At 44.4% G+C, this 18,273-nt stretch overlaps 1 protein-coding gene across 1 annotated transcript in view; it reads right to left on the bottom strand.

Moving 5' to 3' along the window:
• LOC106612401 (serine/threonine-protein kinase D2) overlaps positions 1-14,801 on the bottom strand; it is a 63,522-nt gene extending 48,721 nt beyond the window's left edge. Inside the window, exon 1 of the mRNA XM_014213496.2 lies at positions 13,943-14,801. Within this exon, the coding sequence (XP_014068971.1) occupies positions 13,943-14,269 (327 nt within the window). The 5' untranslated portion in view covers positions 14,270-14,801. The remainder of the gene's footprint in view (positions 1-13,942) is intronic.
• Between the last annotated feature and the right edge of the window lie 3,472 nt (positions 14,802-18,273).

Genomic DNA, 18,273 nt, shown 5'->3' with positions numbered 1-18,273 from the left:
TTTTGAAGGGCCAGGCTTGACCAGCTGGGCCAGCATATAGTCCTAATCAGCCTGCTATCATGATCCGGGGCTATGACATATTCTAAACAAAGCAGAAGAGCCCAAGCTGGAATTATTTTTGCTCCAGTATCCAGGGCAATAAAGTTCAGATCCAGATACTTCCTCTTGACCACAGAATGTGGCAAGCCTAAGAAAACAGGCCTATTCATTCAACGATGGACCAAGATGTCCAACCTTCACTCAGGGGTAAATGTAACATAGTTAAAGTAAATCCGGAACACTACAATTAGTATGATATGTATTCATTTGGGGATGTCCATCATCCATTTCATAATATATGTTACGAATTACAATTCGTATGAAATGTTACGAATTTGCAAAATGTATGTTACAAATTCCAATTTGTTGTGGCTAACGTTAGCTAGGTGGCTAACACTAACATTAGCTAGGCAAGGGGTTAGGTTGAGGTTAGGGTTAATGATCATGTTAGGGTTAAGGTTAGGTGTTAGGTTAAAGGGTTAAGGGTTAAGATCAAATAGTGCTGCTGCACTGTCATCTGACCAATGACCCCCATTCCATCAACTGAGTAACTATACAGCTAATTGCCATTTCTCTCTAATGTATAGCGCTTTAGGTTAACATTAAATAACTGTATAACTTTAACATTAGAACTGAACCACGACTTGCCCTTTTAAGTTGCTTCCTCCACTCACAATTCACAGACCATACTCTTTCGCTGTACGCACCCGCGTGACCTATTAAGTATAGTCTTGAGTATGTAAATGTTGCACTATGCTCGGGTGGGGGCTCGGAGACAAAGCGTCTTATTCTTTCTGGGGGAGCGGGTAGGTAACGTGAGAGCCGTGTCCAGACTGGAGAGGGGGGACCTGGGGATAAAGGAGCTGCGCTCGGCTGCACTGAACGGGGCTTTTGTGGGCCTGCCTCTCCCTCTGCCTGGCTGGCCAGGTAAGCCGATAGAGGCCCAGGGGATCAGGGCCAGGTTCCTATCTACACACTCAGCACAGCTTTCTATATTCACAAGAAAAGGAGGGAGAGGAAAAGAGGGGGAGACCTGAAAGAGAAAGAGAGAAAGTAAAGGAGTCAGGGATAGGAGAGGGAACAGGTGTACGAAACATACAGATGTAGGATCTTCATTTGACCAGTTTCTCACAGCAGGAAAATAATCCTGCAGCAACAGGACATGTGAATTATTGCGTGGGATATAATTAATGGACATTTCTGTAGGGTTTGATACATTTTTAGTTAGGTAAAATACAATTTTTAAGTGGAAATTACAAACTTTAGAACCCTTTTTAAACCTTGAATACACTACATTTCCTGCTGTGCAACAACAGGGGGATCAAATTAAGATCCTACATCTGTACAGCAGGAAAAGCGATGGATAAGGAGGAGAACGAGGGATTAAGATGGACAAAATGTAGAGGAGGTAGAGAGACAGAGAGAGTGATTATTCTCCTCCTCCCTCCATCCCCCTCCACTCAGCAGGCCGGGTGTTATAGATGGGACTCTCCAGGGAGATCTCAAAATAACACTGCACAACATGTGTTTGCTAAACATTCCCAATGCGTGCTGGGAGTGCATGGTCGGTCACACACACATCATCCCCATCCACGCTGCGAGCCACATTACTGGGCTGTGAGTCATTCCCTTTATGTAGGCTCCCTCTCCTCCCTTCCTATGCTTTTGTTCCTCCCCTCCTTCCCATAACCCATTCTGGTTTTGATCCCTCATTCCCATTTTCAGGTCAGGATGAAAGGGTTTTCACTGATCTGCTTATAGATAGATAGATAGAGAGATAGAGAGATAGAGAGAGAGAGAGAGAGAGAGAGATGCAGGCTGGTGCTCCAGCTCCAGTCACATGACTAATGTGAGCAGTCCGCTCTCAAAGAATTCCACTCCACAAAGAGTTTGGCTGGACTTTTTTATTTTTTTTTATTTACAAGGGACCCCAGCGATCCCTTCTAGTGAAGCTCCCAGCACAATACTAGAAACAAAATGTTTAAGTCTGACTCCATCTCTTTCTCTCTCCACTCTGTCTTTCCACCGAGTCCTCTCCTCAGCCCTAATGTAATTTGTTTACCTACTGAGGTAGCGCCGTGGCCTAGCTCCTCTCCTGCCCACCCCCATCCCTTTCCCCAGCCAGCCTGGCAGTCCTCTCTCCCCCTTAGGCTCAGGTCCAAAACAGCCCCAGGAGGACCAGGGCGACCCCACCCAACCAGCCCTCATACTGACCCATTGTCGTCGGGCTTTCCTAACACGGACCATTACTAAAACACCAACCCTAACTCCTACACTAAACCCTTCTTGTCATATGGCGGCCATTTTGGTATTACTTCATTTTGGAATATAATGTGGGTATGAAACTACGTACTGACTTCTGTAGAATTGATGTGTGAGGTGTCCTGTACTTCCTGTGATTCTTACTAAAAACACAATGAAATCAAAGTAACTGGGATGAATCACATTTGTTAGCCCACATACTGTAAGTAATAAGCCACGGTTCAACAGGTTTTTCACAGTGAACCCAGAGCACGAGGCCAAGCGCGTTGAAGACCCACATGACACGCCTATATATTTCTTTCATGTAATCTACAGTTTCGTAATCTTCCCATTTTCCTTTTCGTCACCCCCGCTTCTTCTACCTCATCCTCCAACCATCCCTGCTGACATCTGTGTCACTCCCTTCCTTCCTATGAAAGTCACTGCAGTGCCAGCATCAGTGTTTGTGTATTTACTACATGCCTCTCTAACCTCAGGTTCCCAGAGAGTGCGAGTGTGTGTGTGTGTACGTGCGCGCACAGGCCTCCACCACACATCCCGCGCCAGCACAGACACTCGTGTTAAGCACGACCCACAAACCACGGGGAGTCTGCAGCTGTCCCTGGTAACGACAGCTGCCATCTATGACCTTATAAAAAAAAAAAAAGGCCCTCCGACCCTCCAGAGCAAACACTGCTTTTCCTGGAACGCACCAAACAACATCCTCCAGGCAGCCTCTCCAAAAGACACAATATCGAAGTTAAAGCTGCAATATGTCACTTTTTGGGCGACACGACCAAATTCACATTGAAATGTGAGTTATAGATCGGTCATTCTGATTGAAAGCAAGTCTAAGAAGATCTGTTCTGTGTGCTATTTCTAGGCTCCCAGTTCAGAACATTCTGTTTTTTGCATCTTCAGTTTTGTACACCGGCTTCAAACAGCTGAAAATACAATACTTTTGGTTCTGGAAAAAATATTTCACAGCGGTTTAGATGGCGCAATGATTCTCTCTCTACACTATAGCCGACTTACTTGCTGTCACATAAATGGAAATTAGGCGAACTATTGGAATTTTAGCAACCAGGAAACGGTGGAGGCGATTTCTGCATAGCGGATCTTTAGGAGCCTCTTCCTCAGGTTTCAACGTTACCGATTGGGAGAGGGCTTCCTTGCAGTCTTTATGTAAGTAGGTGTTGTTGAGATAGAAGGGTACATGTCCTGCTAACCGTGCTCTACACAGAGCTCTCCCTGCTCTCAAAGAGCCCTGTGTGTGCCGTCTGTTGCCCTGAAAAGAGAGGAATTTTGCTGCCTGCCTGCCTGCTGGACCAGCTCGGAGGGTTTTGGCACAGTAACATGCCACCAAACGCTTCTGCTGCTGCTTAAAATTGGATTACGGTACAAGACTGGTTTCTAGCAGAGCTAAATCATTGGATTAGTATCATAAGGTCTCGGGGTGATCTGGAATGCAGGGGCTCTACAGTAACAGTAAGTATGGACCTAGTGTACAGCCTTGATGCTTTCTGGAGAAAAACACTGAAAAAGGTTGTAACTAACCAGACTGAGTGATAGGCATCAACAATTCCGTAGTGATCAAGTCCTTTTTTGTGTTGAAATTAACTGCATTGCCAAACTCTATGAAACCGTGGCTTCAAACTGGATACAAAACCACAGCATTCCCATTGATTCTAGCAGAGTGTGGCCTGAACCTTGCTTCCCATCTCTCTCTCAATCTCTGTAAATGTCATTTTCTCTCTCTGTCAATTTCCTTTTCGCTCTCTTGCCCTCTTTCTAAATCTCTCTCAATCTGTCAATACACCTTTATCTCTCACTCTCTCTCATCCCATCTCTGCCATTAGTGGTGTTTTGAATAGTCAAATGGAGGAGTACATTGCCTGCTAATGCCCACCAGAAAACACTGTACGTCCATGCAAAGCTGCTCTGCTATGATGCAAATGAACGAGTGGGGAAGAGAATGAGGGACGGGTAGGGGGTTTCGGTAAGGAAGCACTGTGCGGATCATTAGCGGCGGCCAACGGTTTGATATTGGGCACCATTTCCTCCAGAGGTCTGCTGGTTGTGTGTGTGTGTGTGTGTGTGTGTGTGTGGCTTAGTAAAGCTGTTGTGTGGTAAAGGTGTGGCGGCTCAGACCATTGTGCTACCACGCTAATGCTTCCCTGACTCACTCTGCTGTGCACCTGCCTGGGTTTAGCGAATTCGCTGACAAAAGGCTTTGGTCTGATAAGCAGTGTAGGTATTAGTAACCAATATAGGGCTCCGAAAACACAAACACACACACGCAACCAAATTGGGTTAGAAAAAGACCAAATGTATCAAACCAGATCATGTCAGCCAATGAACATGTGATATACTCAGACCTACCATTCAGAAGGCTGGATCGGTTTGACAGACAGACCTGGGGTAGGCCGAAGTCGCCGCGTACAATAATACACGAGCATTGAACGCTAGACGATTGTTTTCAGCCACACAATGCAACGTCGTCCATCAGGCTGGACCCTTATCAACATCATCAGGACTGGCGGCAGTGTGTGTGGGTGCGCGAGTACTCTTTGCTGCTTTCGTGCGTGCGCGTACGTGCAATACCCCTGCCTGTGTACAGTTGTTTAAAAAGTACTTGAGTAAAAAAATACTTTAACCTCTTCACTAGCGAGTTCCAAATATCTCTAACGGAGTTATTGAGATGCGCGTGATGTCAGAATGCACTCGCTGTCCCAAAATGTGATTGTTACGCCACAGGACAGTTAACCCGCGCTGCCCTCAAACCAAGACACGTTGCCTGCTAATTATCTATAGGCTGTGTTTCCACTTGTCAGTTTCAACTTACAGTTTGAAGTGAGGTGTGTTCCGCCTCCTCATTAATTCACATAGAAGTAGCCCATTTCACCGTTGCGGACTATTTATGTTTGAGGCTTTACTGATCCGGACAAACTTCTCTCTTCTACAAGAGGAGAGCCCAAGCACTTCCCCAGTGTTTCCCCAGATCTAGTATGCAGGCATTTGCGCATTTCCAGTCAGAACAGGCCTTGCACTAACTTTTCCCCCCGGTACGTTTTTCCGGCTGGCGCCCGCATTACATTCATTGTTGTTTTCCTTAAAAATAACAACTTTGGACATGTGTGTCAGACCAAAGATGTTATAACAAAATGAGGTGAAGGATGGTTCACTCATCTTTTGAGTAAACCTCTGGAAATGAATGATGGTAGATGACACACCCCCTTCAACATGCATACTACAAACAGACCCAACTCATCTTGCAACCTCTTATCTTTGGTTGACATGGCGGCGAGCACAATCTACCCATCGTCGGATTACTTTCGATTTTTAGAAAGTGTTTTACTCAATTGTTTCGATCAGTGGTGAGCTCACTCGTGACGTGATGAATTGTAAATAGTAATTGCTATTAGCTAATTCATATTATGGTTTCTGCCAGCCAAGAGTTATCTAAATATGACCACTTGTGTTACGTCAATCTATCCTCAGTTAGCGCTAGGACTAATGTAGTCTACATTTTCTGGTTTGGATGATTGTGTTATGCTGTCGCTACTTCTGTGAATGTCTGAACATTGCATCCAAAACTAAACTGGTCACATTCAGGACATAATGCTGTAAGGACTGTGTTTGTGCAAAATGTTTCTGTGAAAAAAACAGTGTGGCCAGCGCAAATGCTGACTGTTGCGCCAATCGTTACTGCCACCACCATGCTTCACCGTAGGGATGGTGCCAGGTGTCCTCCAGACGTGATGCTTGGCATTCAGGCCAAAGAGTTCAATCTTGGTTTCATCAGACCAGAGAATCTTGTTTCTCATGGTCTGAGAGTCCTTTAGGTACCTTTTGACAAACTCCAAGCAGGCTGTCATGTGCCTTTTACTGAGGAGTGGCTTCCATCTGGCCACTCTACCATAAAGGCCTGATTGGTGGAGTGCTGCAGAGATGGTTGTCCTTCTGGAAGGTTCTCCCATCTCCATAGAGGAACTGGAGCTCTGTCAGAGTGACCATCGGTTTCTTGGTCACCTCACTGACCAAGGCCGTTCTCCCCCGATTGCTCAGTTTGGCCAGGCGGCCAGCTCTTAGGAAGAGAATTGGTGGTTCCAAACTTCATTTAAGAATGATAGAGGCCATTGTGTTCTTGGGGACCTTCAATGCTGCAGAAATGTTTTGGTACCCTTCCCCAGATCTGTGCCTCGACACAATCCTGTCTCGGAGCTCTATGGACAATTCCTTCGACCTTATGGCATGGTTTTTGCTCTGACATGCACTGTCAACTGTGGGACCTTATATAGACAGGTGTGTGCCTTTCCAAATCATGCCCAACCAGTTGAATTTACCACAGGTGGTCTTCAAGTTATACACATCTCAATGAGGATCAATGGAAACAGAATGCATCCGAGCTCATTTTCAAGTCTCATAGCAAAGGGTCTGAATACTAATGTAAATAAGGTATTTGTTTTTATAAATGTGCAAAAATGTCTAAAAACCTGTTTTGCTTTGTCATTAGGGGGTATTGTGTGTAGATTAATGAGGAAAAAAATGTATTTAATACATTTTAGAATAAGTCTGTAAAGTAACAAAATAAAATGTGGAAAAAGGGAAGGGGTCTGAATACTTTACGAATGCACTCTATATTTCAGCAATTACATTTACTTTTGATACCTAAGTATATTTAAAACCAAATACTTTTAGACTTACTCAAGTAGTATTTTACTGGTGACTTTCACTTTTACTTGAGTCGTTTTCTATAAAGGTATGACAATTGGGTACTTTTTCCACCACTGGGTGTGTGTGTGCATACGTGTGTGTGTGTGTGTACATGCGGGTGTGTGTAAACGAGAGACAGAGGTAAACAGGAGATTGTGTGTGCGTGTGATCACGTTCCCAGGCCCATTCCAGAACGGAGGTGGAAACAATGGCCAGGCCAGGGACTCTCAGTCGCAGCTGTGTGTGTGTGTGTGGGTGGAGATGGCCCACCTGTCCAATTCGCTTCACATCTTCCTATGCACAGTTCCCCATTTCAATTGCCCTTAGCCTTTATTGCTCTCTGTCTTTATCTCTCTTTTGCCCTTGTGTAAATCTTTTTCACTCTTCCTTCTTCCCTCCATTCCTCTCTATGTGAGGTAACCGGGTCAACAACACTCAGTGAGACTCATTCACTGCACATACCACTTTAGAGTGCCTATAAGGGAGTAGTGAGGGTAGCCACTTGTTGCATGCTAGACTGAGAATCACAGACACACATTTTGAAACCTAAATAGCAAGGAAACAAGGTTGACTAACAGTTGCAATCTGTGATCCTGATAGAGCATGTGAAACCATTTTTTTTCTCTACCTCTTTTGCCCAACGGAAATACAGGAAGACAATGAAGGGTGTTTTCTTAGTGAATAACTATACCAACCATGGGTCTGTGGGAAGTTCTAACAGGCATCAGTTATTACAATCCTGTTACAACAATCATCTGACATGATGAACCTTTGGTGATACTACAACACCTCAACTGACAACCGGCACAGTCAAGCCTCGACAGGTCGGCCCTCCCCAGTCACTCACACTCACATTACAAGTCCAATTAGTAAACAGGTTATTGGTCTGAGAGTTAAGGACCCGTTAAATAGACACACATCTTGGCAGTGAGACTTGACTGGCTGATGAAAGACAGACAAAACAAGGGACAAAATAAAGCTCACAGCCAAATGGTACTGTAGTAGGCTGAATGGGTTTTTGAGTAGGGCTGTTACAGTGACCGTATTACCGCCACACCGGCGGTCACGAGTCATGACGGCAGTCAAATTCCACGTGACCGTTTAGTCACTGTAATTAGGCTTCTCCAAGCTCTGATGCTGCCGCTGGTCATGAGTAGCCTACCAAACTCGTCCCTCTAGTCACTCTGACATCATTGCAAATGTAATTGAAAATCTAATCAAACACTTCATGAGAGCCCATGAGCTCATGTTGCACAATATTTCTATAAGCTATGCAATTGTGGGAGAAAACATAGGGATGGCCTCTACTAAAAAGAGGAGGGTCCCATCAGCTTTCTGTAAGCTAGGCCTACTATATTTATTTCTCAACATTCCTAATATTAAGCACATTGCTTATATTTACAACAAGGATATAGCCTACCTGGTTGGCATGAAAATGAACGACAGGAATTGCGTCACCATTCACTAAGTGCATAGATTACAAATATTTTCCCCCCTGCCCCTGTTTTGAGACAGGTGCATGATAATAGACTAATAGTTCATCAACATTTTAAGCTAAAAGATCTGATCTGTTGCGTCAGCCTCATTGTTTAAAACAGTTTCTTTGATGCTAGGGATCTATCGCATCCCACAACTGTTCCAGACTATGTTTGGAATATTTATTTCTCGCCCAGAATAGGTCAACTTTTGTACTATTTGGGATAGTAGATTGACATACCGTAATTTCCGGACTATTAAGCGCACCTGAATATAAGCCGCTCCCACTGAATAAAAAAAAATATATATTTTGAACATAAATAAGCCGCACATGTCTATAAGCCGCAGGTGCCTACCAGTACATTGAAACAAATGAACTTTACACAGGCTTTAACGAAACACGGCTTGTAACAGAAATAAATAGGCTTTAACGAAACACGGCTTGTAACAAAAAAATTAAAATTAGCAGTAAGCTTTAGTTGTCTTTTTGCACTGAGTCAATTCCTCACACTGCTGTTTCCAACGTCTTATCATCGACTGATTAAGACCAAGCTCCCGTGCAGCAGCTCCATTTCCTTTTCCAACAGCCAGATCAATCGCCTTCAACTTGAAAGCTGCATCATATGCATTTCTCCGTGACTTTGCCATGATGAGGGTGACAAAATGACTACCGTAATCAGAATGATGGGAAGTTTGAGAGCGCTCGATTTAATCTAAACAGTAAACAAAAAAGTTGTTTGACCTTAACCTGTTCGGCAATTTCATTGGTCTAATGAAAACTTCATGCTGCCAAAAAACTGAGCACGTCAGAGAATGTGTTTTTTTGGGAATTTTTTTTTTGAAAGCGGGAAAAATCCATATATTAGCCGCGTCATTGTTTAAGCCGCGAGGTTCAAAGCCTGGGAAAAAAGTTGCGGCTTATAGTCCGGAATTTATGGTAGGCTAGTGCTTTCGCTGTTCGTTAGCCCTACTCATCTTGTTGGCTGACGAAAAGTAAATGATGACAATTCTTCCAATATCTTCAATATGCACCTCAGAATTGGACAAGGACGCGTAGAGTTGCGTCCCCGATGTGTCTGTCTTCACTTGTAGCCTGTGACAAAGACCTGATCACGTGACGGGCATTGGCTAATAAGAATTGAGCTACCTGAGAGCCATGTAAGTGAAAGGTGCTTCGGGGGAACGCAGCCGGGACAAGGGAATTACATTTATTATATTCAGCCCAAGGGTAAAAACGGCCACTCTATAGACCTCAATTGTCCTGAAACAATGAGAGAGCTCTACCAAACAGTTAGCACCAAATTATCCTACCCTACCTCTTCTCCCACCAACCCCAGAGAGAGGGGAGGTGCCTTGGGGGAAAATGTGGAGGACGAGGGGAGGGGATGGAGGTGGAAGAGGCGGATGTGGATCGCCCACAGAGTGTACTCCAAAAGGAAACAGGCCTCATTTCCTCCACTTTATCCCTCAGACAATGGGCAGCGGGGAGAGGGATGGAGAAAGTAGATAGAGACGAGGGGATAGGGAGGAGTGGAGAGGAAGGGAGAGGAGGAGAAGAGGGAAGGACAGGGGAGAGAGGTGAGGATAGCGGGGAGAGAAGTGAGGATAGCGGAGAGAGAAGTGAGGATAGCGGAGAGAGAAGTGAGGACAGCGGAGAGAGAAGTGAGGACAGCGGAGAGAGAAGTGAGGACAGCGGAGAGAGAAGTGAGGACAGCGGAGAGGGGGTAGAGAGGAGCGGATAGGGGGGAGAGAGGAGCGGATAGGGGGGAGAGAGGAGCGGATAGGGGGGGAGAGAGGAGCGGATAGGGGGGAGAGAGGAGCGGATAGGGGGAGAGAGGAGCGGATAGGGGGGAGAGAGGAGCGGATAGGGGGGAGAGGAGCGGATAGGGGGGGAGAGGAGCGGATAGGGGGGGAGAGGAGCGGATAGGGGGGAGAGGAGCGGATAGGGGGGAGAGGAGCGGATAGGGGAGAGAGGAGAGGATAGGGGGGAGAGGAGAGGATAGGGGGGAGAGGAGCGGATAGGGGGGAGAGGAGCGGATAGGGGGGAGAGGAGCGGATAGGGGAGAGAGGAGAGGATAGGGGAGAGAATAAAAGCGTTGAGAAGAGAAAGGGAATGAAGGAAGGAGAAAAGATGAGAGTAGGAGGAGGGAACGCAATGATGCCTTTCCACAAATCACTGAATAAACCATCAAGTGTTCTGCGGTTTCAGGGTTGAACTGACAGACAGACACAGCTTTAGTGTTCTTATTTGTTCCTATTCCGCTAGGAGCAGGGGCTGGGGGCAGGGAGAGAGAGAGAGTGTGCTCTTACATACTGTAGGCTCTGAAGTTAACGGAAAAACGTGTCAATGGAACACAGGGAGGCTAGCTGGCTGTTAAATAAACAGAGAGAGTAGCCTGGCCTGGCCGTGATGACTCAACATTTCTGACTGAGACGGACAAACGGGAGAGGAGAGCCGAAAGGAATGATGGAAGAGCCGTGCCAAAACACCCGTACTCCTGACACACGCGCGCACAGTCATATAGAAGGCGTGACAGCGCCTCCTTCCCCTCAGGAGGTTGAAAAAGTTTGGTATGGGCCCTCAAATCCTCAAACAATTTTACAGCTGCATCACTGAGAGCAACTTGACTTGCTGCATCACTGGTTGGTGTGGCAACAGCACCGCCCTCGATCGCATGACGCTACAGGGGGTGGTGCGGACAGACCAATACATCACTGGGACCAAGCTCCGTGCCATCCAGGACCTCCATATCAGGCGGTGTGAATAAAAGGCCCGGAAAATCGTTAATACGTGTCACATATCAGTTTGCAAACAATGTCAAATAAATACTTGAGTTATTAAAGCCGCATACAAACATGGGCTCTTTTTTGCTTTCTTGAGTAAGGCAGCTCCAAAATGCAGGTGTTTCAGCCTAGCTCAGTGCTTTCTGTGGTGGTGGGGCAGCCAGCGGAAAATACAGAGCGTAGGGGTTGGTAATGTTTTCTAGTTGCGCCGTGATTGGCTCAGTGTTCTGTCACTGCAAAATCTACAGGTAGAACAAGAAAATTCAAGCCCCTTGGGTGCTGCCAGACTTAAATTAGAAGTTCCCATCCAAGAAGGCTCAAGGTCATTGGCCACAGATAAAATAACATCAAATCACATTATATCTACGGAAGCTTTGGCCCAGCGTCATCCAGGTTAGGCCGGCTGGGATGTCCTTGTCTCATCGTGCTCTCGCAGCTCCTTGTGGTGCCTTCAAGTTGACTTCAGTCGTCAGTTCGACAGTGTTTCCACCGACACATTGGTGCGCCTGGCTACCGGGTTAAGCGAGCATTGTGTCAAGAAGCAGTGCGGCTTGGCTCTTGACCTTTGCCAAGTCCATAGGGGAGTTGCAGCGATGAGCCAAGATCGTAACTACCAATTGGATATAACAAAAAAGGAAGTAACCACATGGGCCAGAAAAGTTAGAATACATTGGCCATGGTGTCAATCCAGCATGATGACTGCCGCGTTCAAAACAACTGGAAACTCGGAACTGGGAAATCTCAGACTTCAGTGAGTTCAACTGGGAACTTGGATAAAACTGGTAAAATACGGAAAATTATTTTTAACGGTCATCCAACTTGGAATTCTATGTCGGGATTTCTGGCCTCTTTCTAGAGCCTACAAGAAGGACCGTCGTGCCACCTTCCTGGTCAAGTGAGCACAGCAAAACAAGGTGAGTCCAAAAATGTATTGTATTCTGCTGCATAAATGATGTAATATGCCAGGGAGATATGTATACTGTAGCTAAGAAAGTATTACTAAGTGTATGTTGTGTGGTAAACTGTTAGTAGCCCCTATGCCTCACCCTAATTATTTGGTCCCTTTCCCCCTCATAATTTAGCCTATTGTTCTGACTTGGTGGTGCACATGTAGCCTATAGGTTGTTTTAGAGAAATGCAATCATCTAATATAGTAAGAGCTTCCTTATATGCCCCCTTTATTTATCCTATGGTTCTGACTTGGTGTACAGGGAAAATGCTGTAAGAACAGTCAATGTTCTGAATTCTGTCGCTGTACATTTCAAAAGTACTGAACAAATAGTTATATTGACTACGTCCGTCCTACAGTAGCTCGCTCATTAATGTCTTAATTACGGATTGCCTCTTATCCGCTCGTCGTCCCGTTATGCCATAGTTCGTACAACTCACTTGTCAGTAGAAACCACATTTGTTTAAGCAAGTCAGCCATATCAGCTATGTTTTATTTAAAGGCAGTAAATGAGGCTGAATGAACTGTTTCGCTGCCAGACGAGGCTCCGCTGATAACCAGGTGTAGCGGTGGTAAGGAGTTCACTCCATGGTGCTGAAAAGAAAGCTCTGCTGTTGGGACAGGTTTACGTAGGCCCTAACAGTTTGTTGGCACCGTTTCTCACCGTTATAGTGCAATTCATGTGTTGTTTAGTGTTGTGTAGTGGCTTTGCTGGCATGCATCTAAAAAAACATTGATATTGATTACTGCATAATTGGGTTTAGAGCTGCGAAGAAAGGCATTTCACTGTACTTGTGAAAGTGACATTAAAACGTTAAACTTGAGTGGACACTACAGTACAGTATTCTGAAGGGAGAAAAGGAGAGTCCTAGCATCAGATTTACAGTTGACAGAGACTCATTCAATTGGCATTGGGCTGGTTTTGTTCCACACAACAATAACAGATTAGGGAAAGCAGTGGTGGAGGCTGAGGGAGATTTGTTTCTTTCAGCATTTCCTTGAAAAGTTGCCCAGTGGCTAATTTTTCAAGCTCCCGCTGGCCAACCTCCAGTGACTGGCTTTGGAAATCTGGTAATCTAACCATCTCACAGTCTAATTGGCTGATAAAAATCTACGCCTCTTATTCAAGGCACTGATTTGAGGATAATGTTCTCCTGCTGGCTGCTGCAAAATGGCCGCCTTGCTTCTTCTCTGTGTGTGTGTGAAAAAGAGAGAGAGAGACCACTGGAGAGAAAAGGGTGGCATAGAGTCTCAGAGAAGATCAAAATTGCTTCACCATTACTGGTATAGCACTTACAGCTCGTCAGTAATTACTAAACAGATAAACACAAAAAATACACACACACACCAACGTGGTCTCAGGGCAAATATATTACTCTGTACTTAAATATGTCACAACGCGTCTCAAACACGCAACCTTTGGATTGCTAGACGGTCGCAGATTACGCCCACCCATCCTCCCTGATCAACCTTCTTACTCTTGTTTCTGTCTAAAGTAACTAGACCGTTAGTAGGTATCATACATCTTGGAGATGCTCAGACATAAGTCAAGTATGTTTCGTATGGCTCTAAGGCCAGGCTGCGTGCGTGCGCGCACACACACACACACACACACACACACACACACACACACACACACACACACACACACACACACACACACACACACACACACACACACACACACACACACACACACACACACACACACACACACACACACACACACGCTCTCACCTTGATGTCTACGATGGAGCAGGCGATCTGTTTGACGTAGGCTAAGTCAGCGGTCTGTGGCAGCAGCACTGACTCTCTGGTCAGCCCAATCTGGAGGATGAAGGAGACCCCTGCCGGGATGGGGGGCACGTGGGACATGGCAGCCCCCCCAGGGCCCTGCCCAGCCCCCAGGTCCACAGGGGGGAAGCCACCCTGAGTAGAGGTAGGAGGCACAGCCATGGGGGTCCCCTGCTGCATCACCACAGAGCCTGGGGGAGAAGGGCCCCCTGGGTGGAAGAAGACCTGGGAGAGGGGTCCCGGCGACATGCAGGGGCTGGCGTTGGCCATCCCTCGCTACACACACACGCTCTACCTCCCTCAGAGAGCAGGACCGTGAGAGTGTGGACACGCTGATCCACACACAAACACACTGCTGCAGAGTCCTAGAGGAGTCAAGAGGAGATCCCTATCCAGGAAGCACTGCTCCTTCCTTTCTTCTCTCCCTCTTGATTTTTGTGACCTGCACTCACACTTGTTCTTTCATTATCCGGCAAGGCAAGAGTGAGCGACAGACTTAGAAAAACTTCTCCCCTCCTACCTCTCCTCCACCCCTCCTCCGGTGAAGAAGTTGCTCTGCAGATGAGAAAGTCCACATTTTTCACAGGAAACACTGAGGAAGGGGAAAAAACAACCACCAAAAGTTTGTTGTCCTTACACGCCAACCTGTACAAAAAAGCTTCCTTGAGCAGGAAACTGAGAGAATGAAGGAGAAAGACAGCCTGGTGGGGCTTTTCTTTTGCCCTGTTTCAGTTTCAGCCGAGTTAACTACTTTCTGTAGAAAACCAAGACAGAGACAGCTACGTGAAGGTACCTCCCTCTCCCCCTCCCTCCTGCCCTCTCCTTTCTGAACTTGCCACAACCAAGGAGGAAGTGATATGACTGACACTGCTCTCTACCAATGGGAGGGGTGAGCTCTGCATAAGCCTATATCAGTCCCTCCCCCTCCCTGGTCTCCTCTCAAGCTAGCAACCCCGCCCCCTTCTCTCTTTTTCCTTCCTCTGTGTTTAACGTTGGGTTAATTCTTCTTGTTTACTCCTTCTCTAAACAGCTGGGCTCGTCTTACTCTAGCCTGAGGGGAACTGCTCACAAATATGTCTCTCTTTCTTTTAAAACACTATCACTTTTCTCCGTGGCTTTGTTTTTTTGGTTCTCTCTCGCTCTCCTCTCCCTCTTGGCAGTGCCAACGACATACAGGTCTCTCTCTGATTCTAATATAGAACCGCACCTACGGTGCGTCTACCGTTCTACTCAGTGAAGTAGAACGGAGCTGTAAAAATGGGAGTAAAAACAGAACTGTAAACATACATTTTGGTATGTAACTAACTAGCTTTATGACTTTTGGTAGGTACTCGTTGTTGAATGTTTGCTCAATGTCTAATTGTGTATTATGAAAAACTATTATTTAGATATAGATATTCTAATTAGCATCATCTATGGCTAATAGATTAAGAGAAGTGACCACAATAAATCTACTGTAAAAAGCACATTCTTATCTGCGGTTGTTCTGAGTTGAAGCTTTAAGGACCACTAGAGGGACATGTATCCCTCAAGAGTCTCTGACATCTTCATCATAAGACTGGACTGATCCAAGGTCTGTTTTGATCTTCATCACATAAGTAACACAACTGACCTTGCTAGTCTTCAGGAACGGGTGACGCAAGCTTGATATTTCTGAGTTGTCTTCTCCAGAGCTTGGGTAGCAGGTGGGTGTCACGACTGTCATGTTAATGTGACTTTTTCATGAACAATCCTTTGGTCACTTGCTTGTTGTGGGTCCTGTTTTACGTTATCCCAGAGACCTGTAAAACCTGCCTAGTTCGTTCCTGTTCTGGACAGAAGTCAGGTGAGGGAGAGAAGAGTGTATTGGGTTGTTCCATGAAATTAGTCCATTTTGGGTAGTGTAACATTTGATTTCACCAAATGTTTACATTCTTTCATAAAGAGGACAAACTTAATAAAAACATGTTTTCCCATCTCAAGAGATGTTACATTTCTTTTAAATAAATGACTTGACGATTTCATCTTAAATCATCCATAAATCCCCTTGTGACAGGGGGAATGTTAAAACATTTTAGCCTGTCGATCTATTGGCAACAGGGTTGACATTATGCTCAACGCACTCAGTTTTACAGCCCAAAAAAACACCAGAAAACAGCCAAAAAGAGTACAACCAGGTCAAGATTTTACACTATGATTTGACTATTAGATGTTCAATGTTTCTTTTGAAAAACATTATTTTAAGGAATAGTTTCACGATATTAAAATGTGAGTTCAGTTCACATAACAGGGTTGAACTTAAAATGAGGGCCAGGTGGGGTTTTTTATACCTAAAAATGAATCACTAATAAATAATAATCTTTAGAAATGACTTTGTCAAAGCAACAAAATAACTAGGGCTTTACAATGGGGAAAACTTGGAATTTTTTGGGGGGTTAAGTGGGTTTAAATCTTCCTAGAAGTCTCAGAGGGTGCACAGAGGGACATATCAAAATGATGAATTTTGGCATTTTAGCAAGACTTTATTCATACATGTTTTTGCATTTTCCATGTGGTCTATATTACAAGGGCACTTCATTTAATAACAGGCTTTTAAATTCAATTTTGGCGCAAAATGTCTACTTAAAATATCAAAAGGGACTCATTTTGTGGAACAACCCTAATATGTTGCTATACAAGGAACATATAAGAGGGAAACCCTCGATCATTAGGTTGATCATTAACATGTAGTTATACAGCAATAAATGACAGTTGACAAGATACGATGAATGACAATATTGCTCTCAAATTCACTGTACAAAATGTATTTTTTTCTTCATTTTTAGTTTTTCTTCTTTAATGACATACAACACGAGACCCGCAAAGTAAACAAAACCAAAGAAGGAAAATCTGTCATTTGATACAAGCTAAAATGCAGTTCAAAAAATATATATAATAAAACAAACAATAAAAAGCAGGTCTCTTATCCCTTGTAGTTAGAGGAAATTGTTTGAATGCAGCTTAATATGATATACAAAATATCACACAGTGATAAGTTGCTATTAAAAAAATAAAAACACAAAGAAACGAGTCCTTTACCTTGGCCTCGGACTGATCACTTTTTGATGTTTTTAGTTTTTTTGTCATTTTTCCGATTTGTTAACCTTTTTTCCTTTTTTTTTAACAAGGTATACATTGTCATTATCAATCACAAGCAACTTCTAAGCCTAGCAAAGAATAATGATTTCACTTATGATACTACAGTATTCTTCCATAATAATTCAAATCAAAAAGGGGGAAAAAAGCAACAAATAAAACATGAAAATGGACATGTACACCACATAACGCCAGCTCTAGTCTTTTATCATTTACAGTCATTTTTATTATCCTCTCGCTTTTTTTGATTTGTCACATTGATTTGTCTGTTCTCAGAAGGGGGACATATTTCAGCGTCTCAGGACCAGTCTATAGCTCAATGCTGCAGACGTACATGTAGACTGACTGACACATAGACACTGAGTGCAGAGTTCATCCAACACACTCATGGCAGTCTCAATATTTACGTGAAGGGAGGAGAAATGCCAGTGAGACACTTCAGGGCCTGGTTTCCCGATCGCGATGGAATTTAGGCTAACAAGTGTTTTAACAATCCATCGTTCCTACAACGCCCGAAGATGTAACATGCGTTTCCCAAAACACCACGCAGAAAGAACGTTCGCCAAGTGTGTCGTTGGAGCATGTGTCGATACTGGTAGGATCGAAAGAAAGGCAGCGCTGCTCTCGGATCAGTTCTCTCTATTCATATCTTACTTTAACATTATAATTATTTCACAATACTGACAACGGATCAGCTCCTAGAGAGATTATCACCTAATGGCTGCAAATATTGAGGCGGCATATTCTAATGCTTACACAATAATACTGCACAAATCAGAGATTTCGCATATCATTGCACACATTACATATCGTGATATGTATTGAGGTAAAAACTGCACAGTAGGCTAGCCAGCAAACTAGAACTCAATTGATTGAACATGAAATTGATTTGAACCTGATTTAAATAAACAGGCCTATATACAGTGCCTTCAGAAAGTATTCAGACCCCTTGACTTTTTCAAGTGTTATGGATTAAATAAAGAAGAATCCTCAAGAATCTGCACACAATACTCCATAATGACAAAGCAAAAACAGGTTTTTAGAAATTTTAGCAAATGTATTAAAAATAAAAAACTGAAATACCTTATTTACCTAAGTATTCAGACCATTTGCGATGAGACTCGAAATTGAGCTCAGATGCATCCTGTTTCGATTGATCA

Source organism: Salmo salar, chromosome ssa09 (assembly GCF_905237065.1).
Source record: "Salmo salar chromosome ssa09, Ssal_v3.1, whole genome shotgun sequence".
NCBI classification, from domain to species: Eukaryota; Metazoa; Chordata; class Actinopteri; order Salmoniformes; family Salmonidae; genus Salmo; species Salmo salar.
Note: the sequence above shows the minus strand (reverse complement) of the source record. Positions and strands in the feature narration are given on the sequence as shown.